The sequence below is a fragment of the Morus notabilis genome, unplaced genomic scaffold (assembly GCF_000414095.1).
Source record: "Morus notabilis unplaced genomic scaffold, ASM41409v2 Scaffold241, whole genome shotgun sequence".
NCBI classification, from domain to species: Eukaryota; Viridiplantae; Streptophyta; class Magnoliopsida; order Rosales; family Moraceae; genus Morus; species Morus notabilis.
In genome coordinates this window covers 63,005-90,199 of record NW_010358037.1, presented here as the reverse complement: position 1 = coordinate 90,199, position 27,195 = coordinate 63,005, and the positions used below count along the sequence as shown (strand labels likewise).

Here is a 27,195-nt window from a genome sequence, read left to right as displayed (position 1 = left end):
TTATATTATTATTAATATAATAATATAATTTTATCAATACAATATAATATATAATATTATTATAAAATAATAATTATAATATCATATTATAATTATCGGCCAAGTCTCTAGTTTGGTACTGGACTGGGACGGCACTTGTATATTTTTTCTTTAAAACATGTATATTTTCTCTTTAAAACATGTATATATTGTATATTTTACCATAAAAGAAAATGTACATGTTTTAAAATGAAATATACATGTTTTAAAGAGAAAATATACATGTTTTAAAAAAAAATATACAAGTGCCGTTCGAGTCCGGTGTCGGACTAGAGACAATTCCTGTAATTATATTATAATTATAATATCATATTATATGATAAAATAATAATATTAGAGTTATTAATATAATTATGATATTATTTGTTACAATATTATTATTATATTATATTATATTATTGTATTATTATATTATATTACGAGTCTGAATTTTAGACTAGGAAGAGTGTAAATTTTAAATTTCATTAGGGGTATTATGAGTATTATGAAAATTTTATTAATTGTACTATGTTGATTCCCGCACAATCTAAAAGCTAAACTTGCTGATTCTAATTTTGACTGTAGATTCTTCAAAAAACATTTTTGTGAAGATTTAATAAACACTAAAATCAGTTTTTTCTACAAGCATAAACTGATTTTAGGAGAGAAAAATAATATCAAACTAAGCCAAAACCTTGTTGCTTCCTTTTATTTTTTCCACCCCCTAAAAAATCATTAGTTACTATAATAAATATTATTAATAATCTTTTTTAACAAAAAAAAAAAAACCTACAAAACTTAACCACATGCATAACCCACTTCCACAAGAAAAGATAATAAATTTTAATAATTAGTCTATCTTTTAAATTTTTTTTTACGAACTTCTCTTGTTTTTTTTTTTTTTTTGAACTTCAACTTATTATTTGTGACATGGGATTTCTTCACGATTAAACATTGTGAACAACACGAGTTTGGAGCCTGGGTGTGGGGGTTACTTTCCGCGTCGTGTTCTAGTCTACCCAATCAAAACAAACCAAACATTTTCTCCTGTTCTCTCCAACCAACAACCACAAAAAAACGACAAGAAAAAGTCGATAGAAAAGAAAGCCTTTCAGTTCACAGTTCGTTCGTGGGAAGGAGGTCCTAACACTCCACCAAACCCCGTCAATTCAACGCCAATACCTACCTCCTCAAATACCCACCACCAAGAAAGACCACTAACCTTTCTTCTTCCTTACTCTTCTTTGTCTTCTTGTGTATTGTTTCTTTTCTTTTTTCTCTGCATTTTTTTTCCTGTTTCATTTTTGCTCTTAGCTTTTCTCAATGGAGGCCAAGCTTTTAGGAGCTTCAGTTCCTTCCATTAAGCCTCATCAAAACGCTTCAAATCCAAGACCCACTTCTCTTTTTTCCCTCAGACCAAGGCAAATTCTCAACTTGGTCAGCATCAATTCAAGCTTGCCCTCCAAGACTTCTGGCCTTTGCTGTGCTCCGGTTTTTGCGAGCTCTAATGGGTACAGAAATATCAACCCTTTTTATCATAACTACTGATTTTCCTAAATTTGGATTTTGATTTCATTTTTTGGCTTTGGGGTTTGTACCTTTTTTTATTTTTTTTATTTTGTGTGCGTGTGTGTTGTTTATGGAAGCGTTTCAGTTTTTGAAAAAGGGCCTTTTATGGGTTCTTATGAAAATTTAATAATCATCATGTTTTCTAAAAGTACTTCGCTTGAGATTTTTCCATGCATGACACTATAATTGGTGATTGGTGACTATGGTGGTGTTTTGCAAATTTTAGTGCAATTGTATTTAGAGACGCATAATTTGGCTAGGAATGTAGGTTTTTTTCTTTTTTTTTTTCCTCTCTCTCTCTCTAATTGCTATAGTAGTAATTCTAAGCTTCAAGAGTATAATTCCAGCACACATGCAAACAATTTTTTTTAAAAAAAAAAAAAAATCGGTCTTTCAGCAATGATAATATGCATGCATCGGCCAGAAAATGGAATCAGTCAATTTTGTTTGCCAGTCTGAATATATGTATGCGAAGCAGAATGCACATTCCACAAATTACTCATTCCAACTGATCATGATTCGGTCTGTTGTAATGGCTCACTAATAATGGACTAAGATTATGAAAATTGCCATTGGCATGTGAAATTTGCTCCCTTTTTTTCTTCCCCTCTTTCTGTTTTATGAAGTTTTTGCTCAATTGCTTTAATTCATATTATATGTGAGTTTCATGCGATTCCTGGTCAAATATTTCATTCACTCTGATAATTGGCATAGGCCATGTTTGCCGAGTACTTGTTATTTGAATAATATGCTTTGAAATTAATTAACGTTCTTCTTTAGTCTCCAAGTATAATTGATGCTATTTTTTTTTTTCAAATGAATTTTGTGTTTTTGTTGGATTATGATGACAAATTCTGAAATTTAGCTGAATTGTTCAGATCATTGGCGACGAAGGATAGGACGGATGACAGCGACAACTTGACCCTAGATGCCATAAGATATTCTTTGATCAGGCAGGAGGATAGCATAATATATAACCTTTTAGAGAGAGCTCAATATTGTTACAATGCAGATACATATGACCCCAATGCTTTCTCCATGGACGGGTTCCATGGATCTCTTGTAGAATACATGGTCAAAGAAACTGAAAAGCTTCATGCTCAGGTACTGAACGATTGTCCGAGGGAAAGAATTGTGTATTGCTGGTTTTATATTGACTTTTCATTCTGGATCAGGTTGGCAGGTACAAGAGCCCTGATGAGCATCCTTTTTTCCCCGTTGGCCTTCCTGAACCGTTGTTGCCACCAATGCAGTACCCACAGGTAACTAGGAAAAAAGAAGATGTTTTCTTCATTTCGGTGGCTAACCCCTTTCATTTTGGTTCTGTTTCCGACTCTTGCTGTTTACTTGACTTAAGTTTGATTCTATTCGTAATTTGAAACCAGGTACTGCATCCCGTTGCGGACTCAATCAACATAAATAACAAAGTGTGGAACATGTACTTTAAAGATCTTATACCAAGACTGGTCAAGGAAGGAGATGACGGCAATTACGGATCCACTGCTGTTTGTGACACTATGTGCTTGCAGGTAAATTTAGCTAATTTATCCCTTGCTGCTACGCATGTTTAAACCAATTCAGTCGACTTTGATATAAGGGCTCTACTATGCCTCGAAATAAAAACTGTGTGATTTAAGTCCTTTGGCATGATTGTCCCGGATCCAGTGGCCCCCCCTTTCCTCAGTCTCTCAAACACACACATAGAACACAAGAAAACATTGGCTCACATACCAAATTATCGAATTCATCCATGTAAATTGTCATAGGTTGCTGGATTGACATATTTAAAACAAGAGGTATAACTTGAACCCGAAAAAGTAGGTGTTTTAGCATTACCTCATTTTCGGGTTTGGTCGATGTGAAGGGAAATAAATTCCTCTGCCACAATAGATGTCTTACACATAAGCGAACTTTTTCTGGTTCCCAACATTTCAAGGCAATGTAAATGCAACAATATCGATGGTTTTGAAGATCAATATGTTGATTGATAACTGCTCGATTGTTCAAAAAACATGGTCCTTTTTTTTTTTTTTTTGAAATAATAGACGTGCTTTTCGTATGTAAAATATACTTCTATCTTGTTTCCGATGATCTTGTTAACAACCTGTATTACCTCAACATATGCCGTGTACTTGGTTATCATGAAAAGTGCTTAATTTCAACCAACAAAAATTGTAACTGGCAATGCCTGGTGTATAGAGATTTGTTCTAGATCTAGGTAACCTCCAAAAGGTGAAGGAGATTAAATGGTACTACGCGAGCTGTAATATCACCCTAAACCCGTGTCATTATGACTTCTTGTCCCCATGATAGCTAATAAATGAGTGGCTAAAATTTGACAGTTCTAGTTCCTTGCATGGTTACACGCTTAATTTCAATTCTAATGATGGCAGGTTCTCTCAAAGAGAATTCACTATGGTAAATTTGTTGCAGAGGCTAAATTTCGAGCCTCCCCAGAGGCCTACGAAGCTGCCATTAAACAACAGGCACGGACCCCTTTTTAGATGCTTTACGAAATGCACTTATTCCAATTTCTAGTGCTATTTTTCCTGTGTGATTGCCAAGTTTCATTAGAGGTGTTGGAACTTTTTTTTTCTTTTTTTGCAGGACAAGGACAAGCTAATGGCTCTGCTGACTTATCCATCAGTTGAGGAGGCAATCAAAAATAGGGTAGAAATGAAGGCGAAAACGTATGGGCAAGAGATGCCTGTGAACATAGAGGAAGATGTGGCTGACCCAGTTTACAAGATCAAGCCAAGCTTGGTTGCTGTTCTTTATGGGGACTGGATCATGCCATTGACAAAAGAAGTTCAAGTTCAATACTTGCTGAGAAGGTTGGACTGAGGAAATTACTAATGAGCCTCTCTTAAGCCTTTTGCCAAACGACATCTACAAACTATATGTTTTCTTTGTAGATATGATAACCTACTATGTTAGTGCTTTTACATCCATAGTTTCCTTTTCTATGTATAGGAGGTTTCTGAGACTCATTGTGCTGTCCCATTAAATCATCGCAAGGTTGCAACTTACAAACATGGAAATGATAGTTTTATGGTTTACACGCATGAAAATAGTTTTTCTCCTCCTATTATCATAGACAAGGACAAGGCTTTTTCAAAGGGCACTACTTAACACCGCAACTAATAAATGGATAACCTCAAACGTAAGGGCGCACATTATAAAACCCGCCCACTTTTTATTAATCTGATACCGACATCACTCTTGTCATGACATTTTTTAGCCGTAGAGTTTTTAATGGTTACGTTTTTATCGATGGTTATTACTAAATATAAAAGTGTGATGCCATGGTGTGATAAAAATTAAATTTTATTAATTATCATAAATTTTTTAAGCCACTATATAAATTATTATAACAGTCGATTAATATTTTACAGTTAAAATAATAATATTTATTAATCGGTAAATATTAGAGTAATCATTATATATATTTTTTGCAGCATCTAAGCCAGTTATAAAAAGTTTGTAAGTTTGCTCAACTAGTTCTTTGGTTAATTTCGATAGTGGATTTTGTTTTCTTCGTGGGAGTTTAAATTGAAATAAAGGTCGGCAGTCGGCAGACGCAGAACATTTTTGTATGGCTGGGCTGAGAAATTGCATAATCCATGTGCTTATTGTTATTTGTTGATGTGATTGAAGCACTTGGGAATCTGAATTGGATTTGGTCCCCCTTGTGTTTTCGAGAGGAAACCACGTGGAACGTAATTGAGGTGGCCACGACGACAAATCAATTTTTGTTCATTTATGTTTTTTTATACAAGAATTTTCTTATTTTTGAAAACAGCTAGAATAGAAATTAATAATTTATGAGAAAAATGCAAAACTACCCTTTTATAATAGTTACATTTTTATTATTCAGACCAAAAAAAAAAAAAAAACTACCCTTTCATGATAGTCTCATTTTTAATATTCAGACAAAAAAAAACTATCCTTTTATAATAGTCACATGTCTATTATATTATCAACTTGTTAATTATAATTGTTTCTTTATAAGAATAGATCAATTTAAATAAAAAGATAGTCTTAACATATATAAAAGACCCAAAAAACTTTTCTTTCACTTTGACATATGAGGGCTTCTCTTTCTTTTTGATACATGGCATCACTTTTTTGTTTTGTTTTCTCATTTATTTTTTAAAATTTTGATGATTATGTACTCAATTTTTTTCCCCTAAATATGATCCTCATAAATATTTTTTTCTAATTGCTTTGTTGAAATCAAATCTTCTCAAATGTGTCCCCACCTAAATATTTTTTCTTTACAACCCTCTCAAATATTATATTTTCATATGTATCCCATAAACGTACTCTCTAATATGCTCCACTAAAATTTTTGTTTTCCTTTTAATTATACTCTTGCTTAAATTTTTATTTTATTTTTACTAAACTAAACTTCTATAGGAGTAATAAGTCAATAAAAAAATATATTTTTGAAGAAATTTTAAATATTTTTATCTAAAAAGTGTAACACGTCGAATACACACGTGTAGCGCATGCTTTCAATTAGTACTAACAAAAGAGATAATATTGATTTCACATTAAATTTTAAGGGTTAGTTCTAAAAAAATTTCATATATATTTTTTAATAGGGGAGGATAGGAGTTTCAACCTCTAATATACTCCACTAAAAATTTTGTTTTCCTTTTAATTATACTCTTGCTTAAATTTTTTTTTATTTACTAAACTAAACTTTTATAGGAGTAATAAGTCAATAAAAAATTTTATTTTTGAAGAAATTTTAAATCTTTCTATCTAAAAAATGTAACACGTCGAATACACACGCGTAGCGCGTGCTTTTAACAAGTACTAAACAAAAGAAATAATATCGATTTCACATTGAATTTTAAGGATTAGTTTTTAAAAAATTTCATATATATTTTTTAAATAGGGGAGGATAGGAGTTTCAACTTTTAAATGTTCATTAATGGCTGGTTGCTGCCTTGCTGGTCCTTAACAATTTTTCAACAATTATGAAGCGTGCCGCGATAGACATGCTTATAGCTTTGTGCTTTTATTAATAGTTGAAGTTTTTTTTTTTTTTTCTTTTCTAATTGCATATTATGACAATATTGTCAACACGGAAAATAAAAAAGAAAAAAAATCTTTGATTGTGGCTTTTCTTTCCAACCCATATCCCATTTTAGGAGGTACCACATGGTTCTTTTCAAAGGGAGTAACACCGCGTGATTGCAGTCAAGCCTAACAAATCTTATCAGGATAATACAAGTTAGTTTAATCCAAAAAAAAAAAAAAGAATTTATGAAATAAAATAATTCTGTGAATATATAATATTGCTAAACCCTGAATATATAATATAATATGGTAAATTGGTTATCCACACAATTGAACAAAATTATTGTGCAAGTGAATAATGTATGATATCCAGCCTGGGAAGCACGTATTACATTGTTGAGTCTTAACGTCAAAAACAAAGTAAAAAAAAAAAAAAAAAATGATTACGTATAATCATGCAGTCCTAGGAAAAACAATAGTCGTATTACTTCTTAAGCAGTTACATTTTTCAACTTAAAAATAAAATAAAATTCGTCATTTCTGAAAATCTATAGGAAAAGGTCTTACTTGCATGAGCCCATTATTGTAGAGAATCAATGTAAGAATCAAGGAGCTGTTCAGCAGCCATAAAAAACTCAAAAAAAAGTAATTTAAGTTACCATTTTATTTAAATTTATGTTTTTTTAAGTTTAAATTTGAGTTTGAATTTGAGTTTGGAACTAAAACTTGAGGGCCCGTTCGGTTCGCTAATTCGAGTTTTTAATTTGAGTTGATATGTGATGTTGTGTGAGAGCTTTTTACTGTAACAAAAAAGTTAGATGTGACTGTTTCTGAGAGTTTTTTACTGTAGCAAAACTCGAATTCTAAACTCGAATCAGCGAAAATAATGAGGCCTGAGTTTAAGTTTATCATTCAACTCGACTTCAGAAACTCGAACTCAAATTAATGAATAATATTTTTTCTATTATTAAAAATGCTATAACTTTTTCGTTTTAATTCTGATTGAGATGATTTTTTTTCTATGCGTTGACAACGAAAAGACAAATAAAATCTTACACATATACTCTATTAAAATTTTTCATCACCGTTGAGTTTTTATTAAAATACCATTTAAATACAAATTCAAGTTTTGACTCAAATAGAAAATAAAAAAGATTCGTATATCAAACCAGAACTTAAATGTGCACAATAAAATACAAACTCAAGTTACAACTTCAACTTAAGTTATAACTCAAACTCAACTCAAGATCTTCATTCAAGAATGCCTAATTCAAAAAAGCAAAAGAACAACACCAAGATTCATCTTAAATATTTCTGTAAACCAATATCTGAAGTAAATAAACTTCGTAATAATCTTTCTAAATCAATTGCCACTAAAACAAGTTTTCCATTTTAGCGCCGGCAAATTAGTGAAAGTCAGAGTAATCTGTACGTAATTAATGAAATCAATGCAATTCACAAATGAAATGAAAACAATCCAATTATATAAACTTATCAATCTTTATAAACTATTTTTAGAATCCCATGACTTTACTCATCAAATATAATGGCTCAAAATACGACAAAAAAACCTAGGCATAGAAAAAAAAAAAAAAAAAAAAAAAAAAAAAAAACTTTAATTAGAAGATGCGTTAGTTATGGCACAATCTTGAGATTGCGGACGTCAAGACGTTGGGAAAACAAAACCTTGTTTAAAGCAAACATACGGGAAAACAAAACCAAAATAACAATAGCAAAAAATAATAAAAAATAAATAAAAAATTGGCATGGACTTATTTATGAAACGATATTTAAAGCTCTCGTTCATTTTATCAATTTGAGTTTTATTACAGTAAAAAGTTTTTAGAAACAGTCACATCTAATTTTTTTACTACAGTAAAAAGCTCTCACATAAAATCACATCTCAACTCGAATTAAAAACTCAAACCAACGAATTAAACGAACCCAAAAACACCGAATGAAGTCTACTATTTTGGACTGTAATATCACATTTTAATTTAAACAAAAACAAATATATGTTGAGCAAAAATTAAGAAAATTCTGATGGTGCAAAACTACACGTCATATTTGAAAGCATTATTTTCTATGCTAAGGGGAAAAATTCTGCATTATACATCAGAGTTGAATAAAAATTTAATCAAAATAAAAAAACATATAAAATTAATAGAAACTGATAGAAATTTAATAGTTTAAAACACATCTAATTGATAATATAATATGATATTTATTCAACATAACACTAACGTATAAAAGGAATCACAATTGTTAATGTTACATAATTTTTAAGTCGATAATACTTTGAATAAATTTCAAATATGTAACATTGGAATTTGGAAAGACATCATAAGAAATTAAGAATACCTGACTATATAAAGACCTCATTCATTTCACCGATTCACGTTTTTAGTTTTAAATTTTTATAGTTAAAAAGTTATCAGAAAATATCACATTCAATTTTTTCTGTTACAGTTAAAAACTATAAAAAAATATTACATCTTAATTTAAATTAAAAATTTAAATCCACAAAGCGATTAAGGGTAACCTGTTTGATTGCATGGAACTAGGGTTAAGTTAACCCTGAACTCCACTACAATTAAAACTATTTATTTTTTTTATTTTTATTTTTTTTCGAATGAAAAAGTTGATTGTTTTATATTGATTTATGTGAACCCAGCTTACCTTACCGAGACAAAAATACGACAGTTATAGATCCAGAAGTAAAGATAATAATATAAGCCAGAGCAGAGACTACTCTGGAGAAAGCCCCGAAATAGGAAAGGAAAAAAAAAAAAAAAAACAGAGCCTTCATATACAGGGCGTTTCCAGGGAGTGTGACAGAGAGAGAGAAATGGAGAGGCTGAGAAGTGGAATATTGTCCGGTTCGCGGGCTACGGTTGCGGGACTGGTACTGTTCGCGTTGGCCATTCTGGTGACCGTACCGGAAGTCTCGGCGACTCGGTATACCGTCGGAGGAAACCAGGGTTGGACTACTAATGTAAACTACACCATTTGGGCTCAGGGGAAGCACTTCTACAAGGACGATTGGCTCTGTAATCTCTCTCTCTCTCTCTCTAGACTCATTCTATGTTTCTCTCTCTTTTGTTCTTTCTTTGCATGGTTTTTGAGCTTAGATTCACTTACTATTACTGGGGTTTTTTTTTTAAAAAAAAAAAAAGAGTTTTTGCTTGTTCTTGCTTAATGTCGGAGCTGCTTGAGTTAGATCTGAAAATGGGTTGTGCGCAAATTCTGGTCTTTTCTTTGTTTTGTTATAGTTATATTTAATTGAGGATTATCTGAGGGGAAAGGAATTAATTACTTTCCTTTTTTGGAAACAGCTTGGTTATATATAGATTAGAGTGTTGTTTCTGTTCTATCTTAAACTTAATTTATCTGTATGTGAATGAGAAAAGGGTGGAAGTATTTTTATTTGTCAACTTTGATTTGTCTTGTTTCCTTGGGCAGATCTAACATTTTGCTTACTATCCTTTTCTTTTCAGTTTTTCATCTTAGTGTCTTCCTTTTCTTTATTTTTTTTTTCTTTCCCTTTATCTGTTGGTTTTAGTTAAAATGAGGTCAAAAGGTCATGACATGGTTAAGGTAGTCTTATAATAGGCGGATTATTGGTTTTGTCACAAATGTTAATGAATCTTGATTAAGATTCCTGACCATCACTTCAAAAATAGTAACTTTCTCTAATTTGTTGCATCAATGTCCATCACAATGGACATTTAGGAAAAATAAAAAGTCAAATATCTAGTTTTCCCCCTTTGTCTCTTGACCACAATAATATCTTCTTGTGGAAGTGCTTAGTTTTTTTCCGCTTTGCCCTTTTTATATATATTGTGCCTACTCAATTTGGTCTCAATTGAGCCTATAAACCCAATTTTGTTTCCAATAAGATTATGTTGTAGAACATTTAAATTCAAATTGTATCTTCCCCCACAAATATATATATATATATATATATTTACTTGGCAAATGGCAAGCATCTACATATTGTCTAAACATTTACATCAACGGAATATGCTAACGATAATCCAATCAACAACTATCAAGTATTGGTTTCTACTTTCTATTTGAATTCCTTTTGATGAAATGCCATTTTCTATGAAAAAAGGTTTGAAACTTGCTTGCTTAAGCAATTGGTCTTGGATCATTGGCTACTAAAGTTTGCATGTATTCCTCCTCGGTAACTCTGTTTTCTTTTCCTCAGTCTTTGTGTACGACAGGAACCAGATGAACATACTAGAGGTGAACAAGACGGACTACGAAGCATGCAATGCCGATCACCCTCTTCACAACTGGACTAGGGGAGCCGGAAGGGATGTGGTTCCGCTGAATGTGACCCGGCACTACTACTTCATCAGTGGCAAGGGGTTCTGCTATGGTGGAATGAAGCTAGCCATCCGTGTCGAAACCCCTCCTCCCCCTCCCTCGGCTTCACCAATAAACGAAAAGAGCAGTGCTCCAAGGTCCACTTCCTACAGGGGCAAATTTTTTTTGCCAGCCGTCTTCGCCATTGGTGCAGCGTGGGACGCATTCGTTCGGTTCTGGTAGTCTTCACTAGTGTGCTTTAAATCTCCATTGTTTATTGAGGACATTAGACTTACAAAACAATGTGGGGATGAAAAATCCTCTTTGCAAACTTGCTCTTAACCAATTTGTTCTTTGTTTATTGGGGTGGTGGTAATTTATTTCATTTGTGTTTGTTTGTTGTGCCCTTTGATAGTAGTTGACCTAAACTTGGAACAATGGTTCAAGTTAAGGGTGTTTGGTGGAGGGTTTGAATTTTGAAAATTGAAAAGCAAAAGTGTTGAATGAATTGGATTTCATTAGTTTTATTTGTTGGGAGTATTCAAATGCATAAATTGCGGAACTAATTGTGAGTTAATTAGAATGGATGGACAATGAATGTGTTGGCCATGTGGTTTTGTACTTCGGGACATGCAGGATTTATTTATTACTTGTTTGTCCGATGGATTGCATGAGAAATATGATTAGCTTTCATGCTTGGCGCATTTTGTGGCGTTGGCCCTCTCATGATTTCAAAGTGTTTCCAAGACCGTCTGTGTGTTTATTTGCACAATTTAAGTCATAACTTTAGTTGTGTACGTAAAAAAAAAATATTATAATAAAAAAGTTAAATTTAAATTTATGTGGGAGAAAATACTGTAGTAATATAATTTGAGTCATAACTTAAGTAATGAAATGAATGAGACTTTAAATTCTCAAAAGTGATTTGGGAGGAACTCTTATTTATTCACGTTTTTAATTTGAATAGGGAATACAATGTAAAGTTGTATTTGGTAGGTACAAAAGACAGAGAAAGTAAATATTTTTTTACTATTTATAAATTATTTTTATTATTTAAAAATAATTTGAACAGTTGAATTTAAAGAATAATTTAATCTTTAAGTTGAACAGTTAAATATAATTTAAATTACATTTTTATTATACATAAATTTAAACTGAGCAAACTAGTGACAATTAAAATTAGAAAGGTCTTGATAACAGAGCATGCCAACTCAAAAGGTGTGGAGCTAATGCGTGATTTCAGTTAAGAACCAAGGGTTGCACGTGCCCAAGGCGACAATCTCCACCTTTACCAGAAAAAAAAAAAGAAAAAGAAAAAGAAAAAGAAAAGACGTTAGTTGCAGGACTCAAGTTAAGTCACCTTCCAATTTTCTGAGGCCGAAAAGCTTAAAAGGAGATAGTGGAAAATATGTCAATATTTAAGATGAATTAAAATTAATAAATTAATAATTTATATAAGTTAATAAATTAATTAAATTATTATTTTTGTTTATAATTTGTTTGGTTATGAACTATAACTTAATAAATTATTATTTATAATTCACGGTTTTTATCCATAATTTATCTGGCTATGAATTATAACTTAACAAATTTATTCATAACTTATCTAGTTATGAATCATAACTTGACAAATTATGATTTATTAATTTCTATAACTAAAAGTTAGTTTATATACTTTTTTAAATTTTTTATATTGACCTATTTTTTATTATTTTTTAAACTTAAATGGAGTGGTACTTGCCACTAGCCCAAGCACTATTGGGCTTTCTTTAAATGGGCCTCTATTACTCCCCTTCTCATCTCATATTGATACGTAGCTTGGAAAGATGTAAATTTTTTTTGAATATTACAAACATAGTCAAAATTTAATATCATTATATAGTGCAAAATGAGATATTATTATGTTAATTGCCATATCAGTTTTGCTATTTTTTTAACATTTGTAACAATCTTGTTAAATTTCAACTCAGTGTAATTATCTGAAAGATGTTTTAGGTTGCGACGCTCCTTTCCATATCGAGTATAACTTTTCCAGCAATTACATCTGCAAGACTGCAACTAAAAAGTTGTGATATGCATGTAAGAACTATTAGATTTATTATATCGCTGATTCGTTGGATTTACGTAAATTATCAACTAATGTTGGCTTTTTAGCTTAGCTCGTGGAACATACTCAAAAATCACAACCACCCTCTAATAAGCTTTCATCTATATCGACTACTTTGTTTTCCTTTTTCTTTTTCTTCTGATCAATTTTTGCTTTATTGTTCACTCTTTTATGCTGGGAAGATAAGAATTATTTGCTTTTTTGGAATTGGTTTTTCTCTTTATTTTTGGAAAGAAAAAAGGAATATTGTGCCATCCTCAAGAACTCAACTCTCTTTCTTTTTGTTCACAAAATGAAACTATATCCAGCATCTCTTTGCCAATCACATGGCTTGCCTTTTCTTTTACTAATCTTTGTAAAGCTTTTGCTGGCTGACGTGTTACACAAATCACTAAGGTCTCGTTCATTTCACCGATTTGAGTTTTCAATTCTAGGTTTTTACAGTAAAAAACTCTCAGAAAATGTCACATCTAACTTTTTCTACTACAGTGAAAAGTTCTCACAAAATATCACATCTCAGCTCGAATTGAAAACTCGAATCTGCAAAGTGAATGTGGCCTAAACTGCCTTTAGAACGGAACAAATTGCGTTATGCCACGTGGACGCATAAAGTCTTACTGTACACGTGGACGGTGATTAACCCGTCGACTCTGATTAGTGAACGGATAATGATGCATTTTGCATTCATGAACAGACTAATCAATCCTGACCTGATTCATACATTTACAAATCAAATAGCAATGGCCAAAAATGGTAATGCGTTTATTAGTTGTAACAAATAAGGATCTACGCTTCGTCAAATTCACTCTTTTGCTTTCAGTCTTTTGACTCTAATCTGTAGCGGAGACCGTTAAAGAGCATTAGAGAATATATATATATATATATAAACACACGTGTGTGTGTTGCGCCAAGTCTATATTTTGCTCCATATATATGTAGAAAAGACAAACAATTATATAGAAAGAATAACCTAGAGTACTAATTAACTAATTTTTTCAAAGAGTGATCAGATCATAGAGAGAGAATATATGGATGGTTTGATCATGAGCAGAAGGACGGGAAGGTTGGCGATGGTTGTAATATGGGTCATGATGTCGTTGGTGGGGCTGAAGACAAGTGTAATGGCAAAAACGACATTGCACAGGGTTGGAGGCTCTCTTGGATGGAACCAGAACATAAACTATACTTTATGGTCCGCTTCTCAGCACATCTACGTCGGAGACTGGCTCTGTATAACAACTCTCTCTCTCTCTCTCTCTCTCTCTAATATTCCTACATTATTCCTGTTCTTGTTACACCTTAGACTTGGATCATGTAGATTTGAGGTTGGCTTTGTTATCAATCCAAATGATGGGTAAATTAATTAATTAGTACATTTTGAGGGAATTAATCTTGATTAGAGGAAAATTAACAATAGTGCTTTCATTTTATTTTATTTTATTTTTTATTATCAGTAATTTAGTAAGCATGCATATAAATATAATGAACACAACTACACAAGAACGCTCAATTAATATTGTCAGCAATTAATAACAAGCTAGATTATTGAAGATTATACATGCCATATGGGTAACGTGCATTTCTAATTTCTTAATTGGCCTACTTTTTTTTTTTTTTGGGCAAATTCGGGAAATTGTCTCCGTAGTGCTACACATTAACATTTATAAGTATTAGTACTGGTAACATTTAATCTTATGCTACATGTAATTACCAGTAAATAAAGTAATGATTTGGCCTAACTTTGTTGTGTTTTTTCGTCAGATTTCCACTTTGACAAGCGTTACTACAATGTATTGGAAGTGAACAAGACAAGTTATGAGAACTGCGACGATCAAAGCTTCATTAAGAACATAACTCAAGGTGGCCGCGATGTGTATGAGCTCACAGAGGCACGGCCTTATTACTTCCTCTCCGGCGGCGGGTATTGCTACCACGGGATGCGTGTCGCCATCTTTGTCGATGACCGACTACTCCCGGCCACTGATCCTGCCCCATCTCCTGCTCCTGTTCCTGCCCAAAACGCTTCTCCAATGTCAAATAATAGTACGGTTGATCAAATGTTTCTCTATATTGTACTCCTTTCCATAACTTTCATTTTGTTCATCCTCTTCTAAACCGTGTATTGGGATACAAATGCCAAGAGGCCACTTGATAATTAATTGAAGGAAAGTAATATAAATAAGGTTACTGTGATGAACATGGCCACATACTAATTTGAATTGTCTGTCAATATTTGAGCAATAGAGAGATTCATCGAGAGGAAACAAGTATCCTTCAAATTAGATTACACACTCAATTACATTGGAATCTAATTGAAATTCGGAAGTTCAAAAACAATCATCACCAATAAAGTATTTTTCAAAACTTCTTAAACAATTGATATCTGCAATGACAACATTTACAATACCTTTATCTTTTCATAAGATAGTTAATTTTAAGTCCATCATTAAATGTAAATCTCTTAGCGAAGATTCATGAGGGTGTGTTTGGTTGTGGGAAAAAAATGAAAAAAAAAGAAGAAGAAAGAACCTTAATTTTAATGTTTGGTTGGCTAAAACTTATGGAATAACTATTCTCTTGGAATGATTTTTCCACCATTTTAGTGGAATTGTCATTCCTCTCTCAGATGGCATGAATGACGATTCCAATCAAGAGTTATCTATTTTTCCTTTTATATCCTTGTTTTTTTTTTCACCGTCATCTTCAACCAAGACCCATTACCGTCATCTTCAACCAAGACCCACCACCTCCCTCTACCCCATTATATATCATTCTTCAACCTAGATCCAGCGCCTTCATTGTTCCGGTAAACTCGAGTTCTACCACCTCCCTCTACCCCATTATATATCATTCTTCGACCTAGATCCAGCGCCTTCATTGTTCCGGTGAACTTGAGTTCTACTTCTCCGCTATCATCCCTTGCCCAAACTGTATCCGCCCAGCGCCGCCCACGAACAAATCGTCCTCCTCCACTCTCGCACAAATCTACCTACGTCTAGGCCGACAAAACCTACCCCATCCTCACACATAATCCAAAATTCTCGTCAACCAAAATGGGAAAAACCCAAAAACTTGTCTTCATTTCAAATTCATGAACTAAAGAACCATAAATCTCATGAACATAAAATCTCCAAAAACCCATTAGATTGTTGGCCACTATAAATCTCAAACATTGTTGTCACCGTGAGAAGCATAGACGATCTTTCTTGGATTGGAAAAAAAAACAGCTTCATAGAAAAGCATAGACGATCTTTCTGGATTTATCTGGGTTTGGGAGTGAGAGAGACGGGATTAATTTTGTCCAAAGAAAAATACTCATATTCATTTCTATTATATTTGTAAAACCTTAATCAAATAAATGAATTATTATTTTTTCTATTATATTCTATTACTATTACCATTCTTATTACCATTATCATTCATCAAATGCACCATGAGAGAAGTTATCACTTACAACTTTAATAGTGGTTTTTGAAAAATACTTCAAAATTTTCAATCCAAAAATGTAGACCTTCACCCACCTATTTTCTTCTCATAAATTTTAAAATCCAACCTCTCCATTTTATAGTTTCGAGCACTTATTTTCTCCCCCTTTAAAAAAAAAAAAACAAACAAACGTTTTAACTGAACTTTTGCGTTGTCCTCCACTACCCCCCTCTTTAATTCCCTCCCCTCTCAACCTTAAAAAGTTTGCTCAAATCTGTTGGCTCTTTCTCTAAATTCACTCTCTCTTCCTCACTCCCCAAACCCGATAGTTGTTGGTGCCGAGACTCTCATAGTCGTGCTCTCCAACCACCACCGTGTCTGGCCCACCATCAGAATCCAAGTCTTTTAGGGGTTGCTTTTGGTTAGATTTTAGCAATTCTTAGATTTGGGGTTGTGGATTTGGATTTTTTTTTTTTGTGTATTTAAGTACTTACATATAAATATGATAGTTTTTCTAATTTGTAAGTAACATTTGAAGAAATTAGAAAATATTTATACTAAAACGTTACCGTCGTGAGAGTGTTACAGTTAAGAACTTGAGATCAAACGGAGTTTCATATGTAAATTCCACAATGATATCAAATATCAAGCAAATACAATTACTATCTATTTCACAACGTTCTTTTAAATGTCATAAAAACTCATAATGATATTTTTGAATGTCATTTATTTTCTATCTGGGCCAATAATTTATAATTATGCTGCTAAATAATACATTTAATCGTGACGTTAAATGATGACATTTCTATAAGAGGTAGAGGTAAACATTAAGAAAAAACATTTGAGGATATCACTACTGTTCTGTTGAGCACCAAAAGAATGGTAGTGAGCCGACACCCTCTTATTTTCGTCTCCTTTCACGTATCTTTAATAATGTTACGAGACGTCAATTAAAATGTTACGTTAATTAAAATTCTTTATTACATCAATTAAGGAGTAGTGATAGTTAAAATAATTTTAAGTGATATGATATAATTTTATTAAAGAGTCATTTGAACTCAATCCATTTGAGAATCATTTTTTATTAGCGTGCAACGTTGAATATCACAAATGCCCTTTTAACATTGTTAAAACGATAACGTTGCGAGAGCCAATTTTGCAGTATCTAATGCTAATAGATCCGTCCTCTGTCGTAATCCAACTTCAACGGCGATAACGCCACCAAATTTGCACTGTCCAAAACAATCCTCATCCACTCCTCAAATCACGAAAATACCCTCTTGAAGCTTCCGTTCGCTCCCGTTTTCTGCAATGTTAGCTATCCCCACCGACACAGGTCCAAACTTCCCAAAACCCAAAACATTTGAAAGTTGAATTTTGAAACGTCTTACTGCAAAAGGACTTTAGAGAAGAAGCAAAGAACATGGCGGTTTCTGGAGATTTGAGGGTCTTCGCAACAATGGGTTCTTACCCTTTTAAGCACCACTATTTGGGGAACGCTCTTTCGCCTTCCAAGGTTTGTTGGCTTCGATTTAACTTCCATAACCCATTTCAGTCTTCAGCTCCAAAATCTCAAGCTTGTATGCGTAGTCTTAAAAAACGCTGTATTTTGCCTTCAACGATTCATACATTCCTGGGCATTTTTCAATCTTGTTGTAGATTTTATGTCAATATTATTTGGGCATCTTCTACTTTTTTTTTTTTCTGCTCTTGTTTGGTTCATAAAAATTTTAAAATGCAAGCAGAACAATTGCTTACAAGATATGCCAGCCTTAAACAGAACTGTTATTCAGTTGCTCCCTCATTTAAAGATAAATAGCAAATTTTTATATTTCATTTCATAGATGTACTACACCAAAAACTAGAGATAAAAGGGCAGTTTTTAGATTGGGACTTAGTGGTATCAGGAGAACTTGGTTTATAAAAAAGGGTTAATATGCTTTTTTAGTCCCTATTTGGAGCAACTCCCATTTTGGTCTCTGATTTTTAGACCGCACCAAAAGGAGTTTCCGGTCTATCAAATTGTCCTAAATTAGTCTTTATGTCCATTTGACTTAAAATCTCAATGAGAAAAAGTCTAATGTGATAAGCAAAATGAAATTTGGGCCTATTATTTGGGATTAAAGATGAGTTTAACCCTTCAGAAAATGTGTAGTTTTTATGCTTTGTTTTGGCTATTTCATGCCCATCACACTTTCCAATTCTGCAGGTAGGTTTCAAAGGCTTATTAAATGGTGGATTATCCACTTCCAAACGGCCTTGCACAGATCAGGAAGGCAACAAATTAAAGTGCAATTATCACCAATCATTTGGTATTTTTGGTGAAAATAATGAAGTACTTTCTCCTGAACCTCCAATCCAAGAAACAGAAAGCCTCCTCCTCAATGCCGTGAACATGAACTTCTTTGAGCGTCTCAACTTGGCGTGGAAGATTTTGTTCCCTTCACCATCAACCAAAAGGAACTCCAACGCCAAGATTGCGAAGCAGCGCTTGAAGATGCTTCTTTTCTCTGATAGATGCGCGGTTAGTGATGAGGCAAAGCAGAAGATAGTGAGCAACATTGTGGATGCTCTGTCGGATTTCGTGGAGATCGATTCTCAGGACAAAGTACAACTTAGTGTCTCGACTGATATGGATGTGGGCACTGTCTACTCTGTCACTGTCCCTGTGAGGCGTGTTAAGCCTGCATACCAAGATGTGGATGAATTTGGTACTATAAGAAATGTTGAGTACAAAGACAACGGAGAAGGATCCAGTTCTGTTGATGTTCGATTCGATTTCTTAGTCCCCGATGAGAATGCTCTGTAGTTTAGGTCATTAGTGATTGCTTTTTGTCGGAGTAGTGAGTTATTATCTGTGTATGCAAAGCTAAAGAGAGGAAACTTCCTAAATGAGACCGAGTAACTTTGTTTTAGCTTTGCTGGTTTGTGAGTTGTTAGAGACTTGAAATATTTGTAAATATCAATTTTAACTCTTGTTGCTTTGAGAGTAGATTTTGCTGTATGGTAGAGTGGATGGATGGCTGTAGTTGATCCTTACATTTCAATGCCTTTTCTGAATGTGCTAATATTTGTTGAGCAGCTAAAGTAGAACTGCCTTTATTATTCTCTCTTTTACCTTTTTTTTTGGGTAGATTTTGCTTTTAAATTTATGCTAAGAGGAGCTAAATGCTTTCATAACATGTTGCCCTTTTGGGAATTTTGTCGTTTTTTGAACATGTTTTCTGCGGTTTTGGTGGGTATATTTGCTAGTAGGAGGTACTGTCGTTTTGGATGCAATGACACGTGTCGTTTGAGAATTGTCTTCGTTTTTTTTATTCAAAACAAGGTGAATCTTAGCTCTCCAACAATAGGTCAAATTCTATATATTAACCTTGACTTTTGTAATGTTTTATAACGAGTTAATTCTATATTAACCCTGAGAGTTTATTTCGCGGATTCGAGTTTTTAATTCGAGTTGAGATGTGACATTTTTTTAGAGTTTTTTATTGTAGCAAAAAAAGTTAGATGAGACATCTTTTAAGAGCTTTTTACTGTAAAAACATAAAACTGAAAACTCAAATTGGTAAAATGAACGAGGCCATAGTTTTATAACGAGTTCGTGATCTCTTCAATTGTTTTAAATTTTTCGTTCACTTCGCTGATTCGAGTTTGTAATTCGAGTTGATATGTGATTTTATGTGAGAGCTTTTTACTGTAACAAAAAAGTTAGATGTGACTGTTTCTGAGAGCTTTTTACTGTAACAAAACTCGAATTCTAAACTCGAATCGGCGAAATGAACGGGACCACTTTTCTCTATATCCAACTGCTAAAAAGCTCTATTAGACAGTTCTATAAGAAAAGAGACGTGAGGACCACCTACAATTTAATTAAAGTTAATTTATGTAATTTTACATGTTAGAAAATGATGGTTAAGAATAAAGTCGTGCATATTGTAATTTTAATAACCGATGAATAAACAAATAATTTGGAATAAATTAATATGTGAGAGAGACCCTAGGTCTTTTTGGGAGAGTTTTAGATGTTACTGAAAGTATTTAGTTATTTTGTTAGAAATATTTTGACTTTTTAGAAGAGCTTTGAATCAAAATCAGAAAATATGACTTTTAAAAACATCATTTTTAAATAGACCTTGAAACTTGTACCAGAATTTAATTAGGGAGAAAGAGGGAAATAGACCAAGACTTGAGATGACTTAAAATTAATAGGTCAATAGTTTATATAAGTTAATAAATATGCCAAATTACTGTTTTTGTACATAACTTGTCTGGTTATGAACCATAACTTAACAAGTTATTGTCCATAATTCACTATTTTTTTCCATAACTTGTCTGGCTATGAATCATAACTTGACAAGTTTGTCCATAACTTGTCAAGTTATGGTAACTTATCTGGTTATGAACCATAATTTGACAAGTTATGGTCTATTAATTTCTATAACTAAAAATTGGCCTATATACTTTCTTAAGCTTTTCATATTGTCCTATTTTTTACTATTTCCGATTTAATTAAGGCATTATAAGCTTAATTCTAACACTTTTATTACTTATTAGAAAATTAAAAAATCATTTTGACCCATTAAGCTCTTGGATCAGAATTTTCATCATTTACTCTTGATTTATAATATTTTTAGTTAAATAATTACACTAATAAAAGGATATTTATTAAAAATAAAAATAAAATTTATATTCACGTAAACGACCAAAATGTGATTCAGCCTATTAATATCATATTTTTATAAAAACGACAAATCGTTTTGAATTTAGCAACATGCTAATATGTTATCCGACAAGAAACTGTTTTATTTCCCCCTGGTAGTATCTTTAATTTCAAACGAGATAAAAATTATCATCGATCAGCCTAATCCAAAGCTCGTACTTTTCAATGGCTTCCATTTGCTGCCACTCAGTTTCTTTCCCTCCAATACACAATTTACCCAAAGCCAGCGTGGTCCGAACCTTCTCCACAATTCTTCCCAAATCTACGCCATTCTCTCGACAGATTCTCAAGTTATGGAGCTCCGGAATCCGAGCCACGAACTCACGGGCTTCCTCCACAGTCCGCGACGGCGAAGAAGCTCGGAAACCCAGCGAGGAATCCATGAGTATCGACAATCTTCATAGCTTCTTCAATCTCAATTTGGGCAAATGGAACGGTTCTTTCTTTGTAAGTATCAAGTTTCTAATTTTATCAGCAAATTTGAAAATTTTCCGTCGCTGAAGGTTTAGATTCTGTTTGGTTCCCGAGAAACTACTGGAATTTCTCCTTCTTTTTTCCTTGGAAAATGTGTACTGTTCAAATTAGCCTAGTTTTTGGATAAGGCTTTTAGGATATTTGTGGGGTTGGATAAATGTTGCGAAAATATCAATTTAAACTGAGTGTTCGAAATCTGCTTATTGTGTTGATTTCTGAAATTCTGAGTTTTTTTTTTCTTTTCACAGCAATTTGATGCTGACGGGAGACTATTGCATAAAGTGAATACGAAGCTTGCGGTTAGTACTTATGGTGAAGATGAACTCATCAGCCTTATTCAAACGTAAGATTTAGTTTTAGTTTTTGCATTAAAATTATTTTAAATAACAAAAAAAAATACAAAAGAGACAAATTTGGGAGGCAAAAGGTAAAATCGATGCAATGCTAAGTATTAATTCATTTCATGAATAAGTTTTAATTATAGATATCACGATAAACATATAAGAGTTCGAGTGATTTTCGTCAGAAAGACTTGTTTTTTTTTTTTTTTCCCTACATATATCAATTAGAAACCTTTGCTGATATTGTCTTATTTGGTCCTATTAACTTAATTTTGTCAAATTTCGATAGATTATACATCAAACAACCTCCATCAAGTACTTCATTTGATGATGATGATGATGACGAGGTCCAATGGGCAGAATACAAAATCAAAGAAACCAACATGTTTACTGTAGACACATATCAACAGGTGAGGTTTTCCAACACTTGAGAGACATGGAGTGTATTATTGGTTAGTTTCAATGGTGAAATAGCTTATAGCTTAGTCTTTGTGATCTCTTGTCTTCTGTTGAATATCCATTGTAATTAGCCTGCAGATTGGCATCTTCCCAAACGAGAGAGCTTTTTCTCTGAGGTACCAAACAGCTGGCATGTTGGAAACTGTTCTAAGACAAGGGGTTCTAGGAGAAGATGATACAGGTGAAGAATCACCAAGGTAAGTACTTGGAGAGTGGTTTGCATTGAATTAGCCTTTTTCATTTTCCTTTCGATTTTAAATGCTTAAATGCAGAGCTTCAATCTGTCACTCTGACTTGTCTGTTTTCCTGTTCCTTTTCTTGCTTTCGTCACTTGTTTAATTTTTCATTTATCATGCAGAAATCTCAAGCTTCCTTCCCGACGCCCTTCTATAGTATGCGAAAACTGCCTGTACTCGCTGGAGAAAGATATGCGAGTAAGAGCATTCCATATCATGGACCCAAAAGGTGTTATAGAAATGCTTCTGGTCTTCCTCGAGGAAAGAGGTGAAGGGTTGGTTTCCCATCCTTCACTTGTTCAAAATGCGGTAAATTTCACATACTGCTACTAACTAGCTAATACTAGAAGCTAGGGACTTTTTGTTCTAATTAGTTTGTTAAGCATCTTCATCTGTGTTTTGTATTATTTTATTGGCTTCAGGACAACTCAAATAGGATTTTACCGTTTCTTGGCAAGTGGAAAGGTCACTCTGTAACAAAACGGAGTGGTGTTTATGGATCAACAATTGCCGAAGCTGATACGGTCTCATCACTTGAAATGGATGACAAGGGTCAACTCATTCAGGTATATCTACTTGAAACTAATTGATACACCCCCCCAAAAATCAATTTGGGAAAAGGAAAACAGGTTTCAGGCTGTTAAATATGTTAATGATATAAGGCAAATGCAATCACGGTCAATACCTTGATTCCATACAAATGACTAAATAATGCTCCAAAAAACTTCATTTGTTGTTGGCATGGTAAAAGATGAAGCATTGAGTCTTTAATAATGTCACTGAAAAGAAATAGCAACTCTGAGCATGCAGTTTCTTCTCTATATCACAGTCATTTTCCTTTTTACAATTTTGCATTGTGGTAATCGACATAGTCAGATTGAGGTACTCTGCTGCCAAATCAATCATTAGCTTAATCTCCTTCTCTTCTGTTTCTCTCCTACTTCTCTTCATTCGATAACGTTCAAAAACCAATCTCAGGACATTGCTTCAACGTCTAGTGGCATCACCACTAATGTGCCTTGGACTGGCATCATGTTGAACAATTTAGTAATCTTCGATGGAGGTTACCAGATAACGCTGTTGCCTGGTGGTATGTACATGGGATGCCCGTGCGATGTGGCAAAGAGTGTGGCTGAGTCAAAGTCATTCCATTTGGAGTTCTGCTGGCTTGAGTCACCTGGCAAGAGACAGAGACTAGTTCGCACCTATGATGTGGAAGGCTTGGCCGTCTCATCTACTTATTTCTATGAGACTAAATTGTGAGGCTCTCATTTCTGTTTCATGTCTTGATTTGCTTCTCACAATAGAAGTTAGTTTCTGCCATTTTCTTCCTTGCATAATTCTGCAAGAAACCCTTCTGACATGTTATGCCACGTTCAACCTGTGGACTGGCCTTGTTAAAGTTTTTGCTTTTGTAGGCATTGTTAGAAATTAATGAGTTCTCAATACTGAGATCAAAACATTTAACCCAAAAATACATTATCAAATTGGATTTTGAAGCAGTGTATGGATCCAGTATTACCTCCTCCACTTGGCATAAGAACGGGGTCGTTCATGGTTGCCGAAAAACGTGCAATACTGGCTGGAATTGGTGCTTGAATGACCTGAAAAATCAAAGGGGCTTGAAGAGTTCTTGAACTCTTTCTCTTCTCTGCCTCTCTTTTCCACAAACACCAACAACACACACACACACATACACGGCAGGGAAAAAAAATTTCCCCTCTGGTTTTGCGCTGCAACCTTAGGCAATTGGGCCTTGTTCGGCCTCAACCAAAATTATTGATAAAAATGAAATTTGGTCTAATGGGCTGACCAAATATTTAAAGAGAGTGAGTTCATATGTCTCAAATGAGTCAATAAAATAAGTTTTTATTCCATTATGGACTAATATTTAATATACATGCATAATTAATTCACATTAATACAGTTGTCCATAAGATGCTTTAGTTAATTACAGAGTGAATTATTATGATTATGGAAGTCTACATAAAAATATTCCAACAGTCTCCCACTTGGACGACATAATCATACAACAAACATTCACTCATCACAGCATAAGCATCAACTAAGAATCACACATAACAAACACAAGTCCAAAACAATCATGCATAATAACGCATCGACAGGATACAATCATTATACATAATCAGGCGCTGGAGATTCATCAAAGCATGATGACAACTTTAATATATGGATTAATACAATGATAGAGACTAACAATGAGATGTCTCTTTTCAACTCGTCACTTTGTCAACTAAAAAGTGTGTCAACACATCACACATAAAGTAACAGATTCATGAATATGCATGTATTATTTGAGGCATAAGCAATCCTTATCAATAACAACATGTGACACACAAATGGCAGTAAACTCCCACTAACTTAATACAACTATAGGCTCCTTACAGTCCCGAGTGGAATGCGTGTTTTTAAAACACCTAATAGGTAAGCCTTTAGTGGAACTGCTAACATGTTGTTTATAGGCGTGTTTTCAGTAACAATGAGGCATTTTTACAATTTCTCTTTACAAAAAAATAGAACACACCATCATTATACTTGGGCGGACAATGCTCCTGGTGTTCTAAGAGAAAAATATTATTATAGAACTTTCACAACACAGTTTCAGCCGGTTCAGAAATGGAGTGAACTACTCTTAATGTTGAAACAAGGTTCCATAATTACATCACACAAATAGCCTCACGATACGCCACATATACTCCGCATCACAGTCAAAGACGCGACGAGTGTCTATTTGACACTTTTCAACAAAGTAGCTCATCCTTTTATCATTTATGCAGCCTATATAATCGGCATCACGAGATCCAACTACAACAAAAGTGTTAGGTTCGCCAATACACAACTATCTGGTACTTCATTCCCAGCTAATTCAATAATAATAACAACAATCACTCAAGTACCGAATCTGCACGTCAACAACAAACACAATAATAAGACGTGTGCATACTTGAGCATACATCAAGCTGCTAAACACGCAAGCATAAAGGACAATTTTATTTTATCTCTCTTACTTCACCATAAGGACATTACACCTTTGAGAGTTTGTCACTTTAACAAACAATGCTTACTAGGAGAACAAGAATGCATACTGAACCTGTTCAAAACAAGAACAATATTGGTTCTCTGAGACGACCAGAAAATGCACTTATCCTTATCACGGAGAATCTACATGCCTAGAACATAAGAAGTTTTTTCAATATTCTCATACCAAAGCAACTAGGCAACATGCTATTTGTCCCAACCAACAGGTCAGAATCATTAGGTGCGAGCAAGTTGTCACCGACATAAAAAAATAGAAACATGCAACTGCTCTCACTGACCTTACACATATGCATTTATTAACAACGTTCTCCATAAAGCTAATTTTAGTGACTGTCTCATCCTAAAATTGAGACGCTACTGCCTCAGTGTTATCCATACACTCCCACTCATCATAGAGTTTCTCAACACATTAATGGAACTAGAAAGTACATTCTCAAGGCTATGCCCATTTCATCATTAACAGATTCATAAAGAGATTCATACCATATATATGGTTTGTCCCATTTAGCATCAAGATAGCGGAGATACAAGGATTGTCCAAGGCTAAATGAAACAACAGGGGCAACCAACAATAGGCATGTAAAACAAGATCATGCAATTTGCCCTTTACTTAGCCTTTCCAATGATCCAAGCCAATATGATCATTGCGTGCTAAAGTCTGTTGAGCAAGAATAAAACTCTTTCGCAGGTAAGGATAATTCATCAAACATCACAACCAAATGCATCAATCCACCACCACTAGGATAGTAAAAATTATGCGGTTCATGACATCCAACAAACTTCATTCACCGGTCTAAGCATCCTCACAAACAATTAATTGTCGACAGGTGATAACTCTAAGAAATTAGAGTTATCTAATGGTTTTCTAGCTCAAAAGTTGCTTGACTAAGAGTGATTTTACTAGTTTCTTTTGTATTTTAATTTAGATTTTTTATAGTTTACACTTACTATTGATGAATTCTGTACTTGTGCTCTTCTTGAAGTAAAATTTGAGGATTTTGAATTAAAAAGAAGTAGAAAGTCGACTAAGACTTGTGTGTGCACTTTGCAGGAAATTATTGGACTAAATGCTGCAGCATTTTAGGAACAGCTGGCATGTAGATGACATTAGCACACTACTTAGAAAAAGCAGACAAAAAAATCCGTGTGAGCTGGTTGAGCAGGTGTCATTGTGGTCCACTGCACACATCATCGAGTGACACCTCAGCCCTTTTTGTTGCCCTAAGAAGGAAGTGTTCTCTAGAGAGAAAGAGCAGCCGCCAAGAAAAGAGAAAAAAATATAGAGAGGAAATAGAAAAGGAGAGCGGTGCTTAAGAGAAAAGGAAGAGAGACAATACACAGAGTACTCCCTCTCCAGAAAAAATGCATAGTACATTACCAAGAGAGGAAAAATAAGTATCAGAAACGTGAGGAAGAGAAGAAAGAAAATCAAGGGAAAGA

The 27,195-nt window shown here is 33.6% G+C and overlaps 5 protein-coding genes across 6 annotated transcripts; all 5 read left to right on the top strand.

Moving 5' to 3' along the window:
• The first annotated feature begins 1,146 nt into the window (after window positions 1–1,146).
• On the top strand, window positions 1,147–4,652 carry LOC21403829 (chorismate mutase 1, chloroplastic). Its single transcript, XM_024161132.1, has 6 exons — window positions 1,147–1,529; window positions 2,466–2,691; window positions 2,763–2,849; window positions 2,973–3,116; window positions 3,981–4,073; window positions 4,195–4,652. Exons 1-6 carry the CDS (start codon window positions 1,342–1,344, stop codon window positions 4,429–4,431), a joined length of 975 nt encoding a protein of 324 aa, XP_024016900.1. The 5' UTR covers window positions 1,147–1,341; the 3' UTR covers window positions 4,432–4,652.
• A 4,671-nt stretch (window positions 4,653–9,323) lies between these two features.
• Window positions 9,324–11,423, top strand: LOC21403828 (lamin-like protein). Its single transcript, XM_010091266.2, has 2 exons — window positions 9,324–9,668; window positions 10,832–11,423. Exons 1-2 carry the CDS (start codon window positions 9,467–9,469, stop codon window positions 11,173–11,175), a joined length of 546 nt encoding a protein of 181 aa, XP_010089568.1. The 5' UTR covers window positions 9,324–9,466; the 3' UTR covers window positions 11,176–11,423.
• Window positions 11,424–14,023: 2,600 nt separating this feature from the next.
• On the top strand, window positions 14,024–15,232 carry LOC21403827 (lamin-like protein). The gene is made up of 2 exons (XM_024161167.1): window positions 14,024–14,269; window positions 14,801–15,232. Exons 1-2 carry the CDS (start codon window positions 14,068–14,070, stop codon window positions 15,151–15,153), a joined length of 555 nt encoding a protein of 184 aa, XP_024016935.1. The 5' UTR covers window positions 14,024–14,067; the 3' UTR covers window positions 15,154–15,232.
• Window positions 15,233–17,703: 2,471 nt separating this feature from the next.
• Window positions 17,704–19,454, top strand: LOC21403826 (cell division topological specificity factor homolog, chloroplastic). Its single transcript, XM_010091264.2, has 2 exons — window positions 17,704–17,981; window positions 18,675–19,454. The coding sequence occupies exons 1-2, from the start codon at window positions 17,889–17,891 to the stop codon at window positions 19,272–19,274; spliced, it is 693 nt and encodes a 230-aa protein (XP_010089566.1). The 5' UTR covers window positions 17,704–17,888; the 3' UTR covers window positions 19,275–19,454.
• Window positions 19,455–21,312: 1,858 nt separating this feature from the next.
• Window positions 21,313–27,169, top strand: LOC21403825. 2 transcript variants are annotated; one of them, XM_024161157.1, is made up of 7 exons: window positions 21,313–21,632; window positions 21,908–22,002; window positions 22,290–22,410; window positions 22,538–22,656; window positions 22,818–23,004; window positions 23,118–23,261; window positions 26,807–27,169. In XM_024161157.1, exons 1-7 carry the CDS (start codon window positions 21,351–21,353, stop codon window positions 26,837–26,839), a joined length of 981 nt encoding a protein of 326 aa, XP_024016925.1. In that variant the 5' UTR covers window positions 21,313–21,350; the 3' UTR covers window positions 26,840–27,169. The 2 variants fall into 2 exon arrangements, with proteins under 2 accessions (XP_024016925.1, XP_010089565.1); XM_010091263.2 differs by lacking the exon at window positions 26,807–27,169 and adding an exon at window positions 23,674–24,189.
• The last annotated feature ends 26 nt before the right edge of the window (window positions 27,170–27,195 follow it).